The sequence below is a fragment of the Trachurus japonicus genome, chromosome 1, assembly GCF_045865225.1.
Source record: "Trachurus japonicus isolate A0001 chromosome 1, Traja_1.0".
NCBI lineage: Eukaryota > Metazoa > Chordata > Actinopteri > Carangiformes > Carangidae > Trachurus > Trachurus japonicus.
Window position 1 is genome coordinate 37,714,826 of NC_140907.1, and position 9,061 is coordinate 37,723,886.

General features: G+C 42.2%; 1 protein-coding gene across 1 annotated transcript in view; it reads right to left on the bottom strand.

Annotated features, from left to right (window-relative positions):
• The window catches only part of LOC146992524 (uncharacterized), a 123,582-nt gene extending 116,042 nt beyond the window's left edge, over positions 1 to 7,540 (bottom strand). The window contains exons 1-8 of the mRNA XM_085787344.1: positions 7,388 to 7,540; positions 7,268 to 7,298; positions 4,543 to 5,089; positions 3,365 to 3,759; positions 2,090 to 2,131; positions 1,799 to 1,899; positions 1,661 to 1,722; positions 819 to 985 (exon numbers count right to left, since the gene is read on the bottom strand). Of these exons, the coding sequence (XP_085643470.1) occupies positions 819 to 985; positions 1,661 to 1,722; positions 1,799 to 1,899; positions 2,090 to 2,131; positions 3,365 to 3,759; positions 4,543 to 5,089; positions 7,268 to 7,298; positions 7,388 to 7,477 (1,435 nt within the window). The 5' untranslated portion in view covers positions 7,478 to 7,540. The remainder of the gene's footprint in view (positions 1 to 818; positions 986 to 1,660; positions 1,723 to 1,798; positions 1,900 to 2,089; positions 2,132 to 3,364; positions 3,760 to 4,542; positions 5,090 to 7,267; positions 7,299 to 7,387) is intronic.
• Between the last annotated feature and the right edge of the window lie 1,521 nt (positions 7,541 to 9,061).

Here is a 9,061-nt window from a genome sequence, read left to right on the forward strand (position 1 = left end):
ACAAGCAAGGATTGGATACACCATCAATGCAATAGGTGCGTTTCCACTGCAAGAACTTGGGGGTAATTTTACGGGGCCAGCCCCGTTGGTGCGTGTCTCCACTGCAGGAACCTCCCCCTCAGGGCCGCTTACAGGAACTTTTACGGGGCCGAACGGAGTCCCTGCCTGGGGGTCGGTACTCGGATCGGCCCTGAAAAATGTCCCGGTGGGGCTTGAGATTTACTCTGTGCTGATTGGTCAGACTCAGACTCAAAGCAGGATCATGTGACGCTAAGAGAAAGCCCCAAAATAAGATGCATTTTTACAACCCAACGTTACTAAAAATGGAAAACGGCCGGAAAAAAGAGAGAATAACTCAGTAAAAGACAAGAGTAGCAGTAGGCCTGGTTAAAAAAAAAAAGAGTGGTAAATAGCCGATTGCGGGATTACGTGACTATCGAGACGGCATTTTTTTTTAAGAAAGCGTCTATACTGACAGAAAAAAACAACAACAACAACAACAACAACAACAACAACAACAAGAGCAGTAAAAAAAAAAAAAAAAACGCTGCACAACGACCTCGCGGTGATCAAAACTGTTGCACGTGGCCATAAGAGCCCTGTGAGGAATGGTGCTTTGTAACACAATGAGTTTGATCATCTGCTAAATCAACAAAAGTTAAGTCCTTTCTTGTTTCTTTTATAAATTTTATAAAAGTCTTCTTTCCATTTCAACTCAACAGTTCACACTGGGGAGCTGAGTCCACATGGCATTAGAGGAAGATGAAGGGATGAACCGGTCCTGCAGCAGCCCACATGTGCTCAGTAAGTCTTTGTACCTGCCGTGGACACGGAGACGATGACGGCCTTCCTGTGGATCCCTCTGAGACCCACAGACGTGGCGATGAGCCCCTGCATGGCGGCGTGGACGGCCCTGTGCACCGGGCGACCCCCAGGGGCCGGTCCGATCTGCAGCCATAGGATGTACAACACTCCTGCATTCAACCTACACACACACACACACTTTGATGTTAACAGTGAATCTTGGCGACAAGTTAACGTGATGCAGGTAAACGCTCCTAACAAGATCTTGAGCTGTTTGAGAGACCTGAGGTGAAAGTGAGAGTTTCATTAATGCGCCCTCTGGTGGCTGAAATGAGTACAACATCAACACTTAAAAGAAAAATTGAACAAATCAAGTAAATATTTCCCTTCATTTCAAGGTTGTGAATGGAAGCTGAGAGAGATGAAAGTCACAAATATAGTTTTATCCAAAGCTCTACTGAATATGTAACCTGCAACTGGGATTAAAAGCTTCGATTCAAGACGTTTCTTTTTACTAAATGCATTTCTTTACATCGTCGTACTTGCACCTCTCGTCTTGTCTGTTATGAAGAGGAACTAAGAGGCAAATTGAAAGATCATATGACAATGTAGTTCAGAGGTTTAACGCTCCTTTTGTCTTCGGGTCAAGTTTGATCTGTTTTCACATCATTTTAATACCAGAAATCTGGTTTTGTGTCACGTAACTGTCTGAAAATAACAAGGATGGTTCCTTTAGCAAATATAATATTCATTTTCATTGAATTTTGGAGGTTTTATTCAAATTTGTCTAGATCTCAGCTTCACTCAGGCTCCTCCTCTAACACTGCGTCTTGTATTTCAGCAGCTGTCGACTCACCTCTTTATTCTTTTAGACGACATGGACAGTGGAGTGTGCAGAGCCTCCAGCCTTTCACTGATCTACAACAACAACAGCAGGTGGTTTAGTGGTCAGGCTGTCTCTGTAGGTGTCAGTGACGTGTCTCCGTCTACGTACCGAGGCTTTGACCGACAGCAGCAGAGAGCGGGCCAGCTCGTCCCAGTGCTCGTCCACATCCTGACTGAAATTCACCTCGACTGCTGCTTCAAACAGGTGATCTGTAGCAAAGCACCAGCGCTGCACTCATTATCATCAAAACTGGAGAAGCATTTTCTGTAATAAATCTGCTACCTGCATGTAAATAATAAATGCATCTTATCAAAAGGACTGAAGAAGTTGGAAAGATCTCAGATGAAGATGCTCCAGCAGCACAGACCGTGAGAAGTTCAGCTTCAGTCCAACACTCACCTCCAGGAAGGAGTGGGCTTTCAGAGTGATTCCTCCCATTGGCTGCAGGACACAAACAGACAATTAAAAACAGGTTTCACCAGCTCAAATTTAAGACTTTTTAAGACCATTAGGGATTAAATTTAAGACCTATATCATGACAAATAAAAAAACGTACAAAAGATATCTGGAGTTACAATATTAGAAATTGATTGCAATATATAAGTCGTGTGTTAGGCTTGTTTGTAGTTATAAATACATTCAATAAAGCACAATGAAGTGTCGCAGGAGCATTTTATTGAGCATTTGCGGTAGCGAGGGCTCTACCATAACATTTTTCCCAAGGAGCAGCCTAAAGTCAACTATTTGGGGGCACAAAAAGAAATTGAGGAGCGAAATTAGAAATGTTTATGTAACACATTATTGATTTAATTGACTGGCAACCAGCAGGCAGATGGTTTTAAGCCTTGAATAATGTTAAGGGTCAAACGTGACCCATGTTTACACTGGAGAACAGTAAAAACACCAACACTTCACCTTTGGCCTGAACTTTGATGACGTCTAATGTGACCCAGAATAACATGGACAAACATGGAAATATTTCAGCTTCTCTAAATCAACAGTTTTTGAACGATCGAAGGTTGTGATCTTTACTCAATTATTTTCCCGGTTCACATGTGTATTTTTTTAAGGGCAAATGCGAGTGACATGCTCGCATATGATGGGCATAAGAAAATTTAAGACCTGTCTAAAATGATTTAAGACTTGAACACAATAATTCAATGAATTTAAGACTTTTTAAAAGGGACGACGAGGAGTTTCTCCAGCCCATTTTCGATAAATATATAATTTTGTCTCTATTGTTATTTTGTTATTATTAGTACTGGTGGAAATGCTGGGCCGACCAGCGTTTCCTTACTTTCGGTTTCGCAGACACTGCCCGGTGAGTCATGAGAATAACGCCGCCGAATCTCCGTTTATGGTGGGAACTACGACGGTATGTGATCGTCTTCCAACCTCTGACTTTAATTCTTGATGAATGAAAACATTCTTGGCAAGACGTCCGTCTTGCGCCAGTCCAAGAATTTCACCGTGCGCGCGGAGGCTCATGGTAAATGTAGTAGAAAACACTTTCCAAAACTCCTCGTTGTTCCTTTAAGGCCTAAAATTTAGATTTTCAAATTTTAGACTTTTTAAGACCCGCAGATACCCTGTAAAAACCATATAGATGAGTTAGTAGGATTTGTTTTATCCTTAAATCTGCTCTATTTCTTATTGGACCACGGGTGGACTCACGGTTTCCTCTGTGGTCCGACAGCGGCTCCACCACGTTGGGATGAGGATGAGTCTGTTCGGTCTCCTCTGGTTCTGGTGCTTCAGAGGTGGAGGGCTGTTGGTCCGAGGCCTCGTCCAGCTCCGTCCCGTCCTCGCCGTCTGTGGTTTGTTCCGACTCGGAGTCGGGTTCCATCTCCTTAGACCGGTTCTGGGAGTCTCTCTCTTCCTCCACATTTCTTCGCACCGCTGCTGGAGAGCGATCGTCGGGTCTGAGCTGCTGGTTTTGCCGGTGGTGAGGCTCCGGTTGGACTCCTCGTCCTGACCGGGAGGTTCCCTGGGTGGACGTCGGCACCGTGGGAACAGCTGAGAACGGATACATGTGACTGTAGTTCCCAGACACCGGACGGTGATTTTCAAACTGAGAAGAGACAGATAAAAACAGGATGTTGTCATTTTGCTGAATAACCACCTGTCTTCTTCTACAAAACTTCTTAACTGTTTTATGATGTTTTTCACATCATTGTACATCTTGTTTTTATGTTGAATGTTTGTCTCTAGGAGGAACACTTGACAGGCTCTTTTTTTGGTTTCTCCTGCACATTTGTGATATGTTGTTGTATGTCTGTTTTCGTTGCTCTACTCTTTTATCATACTTATTTATTGTCATTATCAATTAATCTGTTTATTACTTAAAGGGACAACGAGGAGTTTTTTTCATCGGCAGAACGAAAAATTCCGCGACAATAAAAAAGTCTCACGTTAATGTGGATGAATCTACGTTACCACTTGTTAATGGCTCCATTTTAGATAAATCTATGGTTTTGTCTCTATGGTTATTTTGTTATTATTAGTGGTGGTGGAAATGCTGGGCGAGCCGACCAGCGTTTCTTTACTTTCGGTTTCGTGGCGAGTCATGAGAATAACGCCGCCGAATCTCCGTTTATGGTGGGAACTACGACGGTATGTGATCGTCTTCCAACCTCTGACTTTAATTCTTGATGAATGAAAACATGAGTCTGTCTTGCGCCGGTCAATAGTGTGGAAACACTTCACTTTTCCAAAACTCCTCGTTGTCCCTTTAATTGATTAATTGTTGCAGCTCTAGTTTTACACATCTTTCTCTCATTGGCTAATGATGAATAAATCAAATCAGTTAGAAGAGCAAGGCATCGGGCAGTGCTAGGGTTGAGGGTTTGATTCCCACCTCGGTGTCTGCATCCTCCTCCTCCTCCTCCTCCTCATCATAACCACGAACCATTTCATCAGAATCAGCTGGAGACGGACCCTCCACTGAGTCCGACTCCACCGGTTCTGGTCCGGACTCGAAGCCGTCATGTGGGTTGTAGATGACCGGGGGTCCGAAGGCTCGGTAGCGGGCGTAGAAGCCCCTGTAGGGCAGCTGGGGCCAGCCGCCGATCAGCAGCACCACCTCCAGGGCGTTGGACGACGACGTGTACTTGGCCTCCTTCCAGCACCTCTGCAGGACCTTGTGACCGCCGGAGCGGGCGGCGGGGTCGTCCACGTGGAGCTCGTCCTGTTTGAGGTGGCAGGCGTCGTCGGGGGTCAGGTCCTCCAGGTGCAGCTGGATCCTCTGGCCCGGATCCACCCGGATGGTCCAGTTGCACCACAGAGACGGGTTGGAGCACAGGTAGTCCGGGGAGAAGAACTCGCCGCCGTCGCCGCGCTGCAGCAGCTGGTGGCAGCTCCGCAGGGCGAAGAAGGCGCCGGAGTCGCCCCCGGGTCCGTCTGAGGAGGAAGAACAGTAGGGTCAAGTCTGGAGCACAGGGTTATTATAGTTAAAGGGATAGTAGCTTTTTTTTTAAAGTGGGGTTGTATGATCTACAAATAGCCCCTAAGTATTTTAATTGCAGTAGAAGACTCTCTGCACTCCTCCCGTTAGCAACGCCAGCCCATAATAGCCCTGCCCAGAGATTTACAACATACAGTGTTGTGAACAGACCCAAAGAAACGGCCTATTTTCACGGCCTAAAAGAGGTTTTACCTGAAAAAAAACACACAGTTCCATTGTTCACTATAATATAATTTTTTCCAGCCCTTCAAAGTGCAGGAAAAACGCAGTTTTTATTTGGACCTAACCAACTCACGTATCCCTCCGCCCAGGGTTAGCGCCCGCCGATCAGCAGTTGGTTAGGTCCAAATAAAAACTGTGTTTTTCCTGCACTTTGAAGGGCTGGAAAAAATTATATTATAGCAAACAATGGAACTGTGTATTTTTTTTCAGGTAAAACCTCTTTTAGGCCGTGAAAATAGGCCGTTTCTTTGGGTCTGTTCACAACACTGTATGTTGTAAATCTCTGGGCAGGGCTATTATGGGCTGGCGTTGCTAATGGGAAACAAAAAAAACAAAAAAATCCAAAAACGATAACTAAATGTGTGATGCATGTGTTTTACTGTTTTATTGTGGTTCTTAGTCTGAATTCCACTCTGACTTTGCTCTATTTTATGATTTTTAAAGTGTAAAGTGTCTTTGAGTATCTGTAAAAGCGCTTACAAATAAAATGTATTATTATTATTAAATAAAAACTACAATGAACAATGCAAAACTAACTAAAACTAGACTGAATTGCAGATAACATCAGCTTAGTTGTAGTTTTCTTAGAGATGCTTAAGTTGCAGGAAGAAAATGGACGACTTGGAGTACGACCCACAGGTAGATACGACTGAATGGAACGTGATGAGGACTGATGGGAACATTATGGGATGCAACTAAAAGGGGAAAATCCCACAAATTTGGAAGTTCATCTTCAGAGGTTTCACAGAGATAATGTTAATTCTTATACATGAAAACCTAAAAATAAGACTAAAAACTAGTCAATTCCTCAAAAATAAAAACTAAATAAAACTACTTCATCATTTGTTGAATTAACTAAAACTAAAAAAAAATAAAAACTAATGAAAATTTTAAAACTATAATAACCTTGGAGGGAAATCTGACAGCTCCAATGTCCAACATCCCTCATCTGCTGCTATTTGTTATGTGCAAATATCCAATTATACACATTTCACTTCTATCTGAAACATGGAGTCACTTTATAATGTTAAAAACATAGATGGTGCCAAACAGCAACATTTCATCACATCTTGTTTTACCTCTAACAGTAACTTTAAAGCATCTCAGATGGCTTCATTTCTTTAAAAGGGCTCAAACAGACACTCACTGTAGTTGTTCAGTGAAACAGGGAGGAAATAGTTCTTTGTTTAGGTCTGTTTCAGAAGCAGATTAATCCATATTTGGTGCATTTATCTTGAATTAAAATTTTAACAAACTTAAAAAGTCAACGTGTGGTTTTAATCCAATCTTTTCCTCATTATCCACTTCACGACACTGGAAGAACTCAATGCTCATGCTTTAGAAATAAAGGCCTGATCTCAGCATCACACACTGTTAACGTCTTTAAGCAAACAACATCTAAACAAGTCAATGTTAATTTTTCAGAGGAGTTGTGACTGAAAATACTGAACAAAGTTGACTGGTAGTGTCATCTTTGAAACTAGAAATGTTCACATATTTTAAAAACCCTGAGCAGTTGCCCACAGGACAAGATCTTCTCACTTGATTACAGTGTATTTAGGCTTTGCCTTGACTTTTCCATTTGGACACCAATAAGCATTTACCTGACAGGATGTCTGATGCATCATAAGAACCTGATAAAAGTGTGAACATCTGCTGTTGGTGTGGGAGGATGTAGTGAGACGTTTGTAGATGCAATTAGAAAAGAAGAGGCGAGTGTGATTGCAAATCCATTAAAATAAGCTCTCGAAAAATACAAATTCAATTTTTATTTGTTAATCATATTAAACTACAGGGATGTGTGAGATGGAAATGACCAAATAATAAACTGAGATTTAGAAGTCAGGAGTCTGGGTCGATTTAAATATTATAAAACTAATGAAAAGTCTCACCTGGAGGCTCGTTGGCTTCTTCTCTGTTCACCTGCAGACACCAGGAGGAAACACAGAGAGTGAGGTCAGGCTCAGTTTAGGCTTTTACCACTGGAGAAGTTGATCCCACAGAGATCTCACCTGAGCAGCACAAGGTCTCCAACCTGCACCAAACATCAGCAGAAACAATGGAAGCACTCGTTTAAAGTTAAAGCTGCGTTTACGCTGCATCTTACGACTCAGATAACTCAGATGTGTGGAAGAGGTGAAATCCAGCTCTCCACTGTTTTTCTCTTTCTCTCCGAGCAGCTGAACCTCATCAGTTTGCTGATTGAGCCTCTTCCTGTGCTGGTCTGCTGGAGCTTCAGTACTGCGTGTGTCCAGCAGGAGGAACTGTTCAGGTCATAATACATTTATTTAAAGCAGTGAAAATGCACATTTTACTCAAACTTGACTCACAAACTCATTTAGTCTTTCACCTGTTCCACTACACGATGAAGGAACTGTCAGTTTTTACATATAACACCATAAATAAAGTCATAAATATCATATAAATATGACACATTACATTACAAATGAGTGTAAGACACCTCCAAACTCGTAATTAATAATTTGCAACTACAACTGAGAGATTGCAAAATTGCAACTGAAATTTTTGAAGATTGAGAGAAAAATAATGTAAAATGTTTCATTATTTTGTCATTTGGTAACAGAATAATAATAAAATTAAAAAGATATCAATGTTAATGTGAACTACTGGCTGTTTTCAGTACAGATTGAGTCCTACAAGCTCAACTCTATGTATTTTATTGATGTAATAATATAAATCAACATAAGTCGAGGCTTCGTACAAGACACAAAAACAAGATTTTTATTTTTACCCCCTGAGGGATAAAAAAACAGTATAAACTTTAAACAAAGGACAGAAAAGAGAAACTGACCCACTCATGAGTTGACTCACCTTACTACTTCCCATTACAAACACAAACACACAGGTTAAATGCCCAGTAACAGCAGCATCACTACAGCTGGGATGTTAAAAACAGTGAGTGTGTAGGTTGTACAAACTGTGATATTAGAAATCGACTCCATCCATGTTGCACGTATTAAAAGAAACAACTGTAAACATTAAAATATTCACTGGGTGGCTCCAAACTTTCACCTGGTGCCACCTCAGCTCGTGATGGGACACCTCCACAACCTGAGGAACAGGTTTCTGTTCGAAAACAATAATTAAGTGCTCTTAATCGTCACTTCTGTCCTCACTAGTCATTTTGGAAAAGGAACCTCCTTGGTCCCTTTGTGTCTCACTGGGAACAATGCAGCTGAAGCATCATGGGACCTTTAGTTAGCTAAAACTTTGTGGACTGTGGATTTCGTCCTTCATCACTTCCTTGCGTAGCTACTTGTCTTTGCGACGTCCTGTAATATGAACGGTGCAGACGATCACATCACAACTGTGTCGGTTTGAGAACATGAAAAACACTGTTGTAGGTTTTCCATTAATTAGTGCAACTCCTAAACATGAGAAACTTTCATAATGCAACATAGCCTACCACAACAAAACGTTTACCTGCAACAAGGCCAGAGGACTCAATGCACTGTGGGGAGCATACGTCAGTCCGACTGCCCACAAGTCCGACGGCTCATTTCTCCGACTACCCATTCTACAGTGTTGAGGTTAGGTTTAGGGTAAGGTTAAGGGTTAGGGCTACTTAAGTCGGAGAAGTGGGAGGTCGGACTGATGACGCAAAAATAAAGAAATGTATGGTCGGAGTCGGAGAAATGGGTGGTCGGAGAAATGGGTAGTCGGAC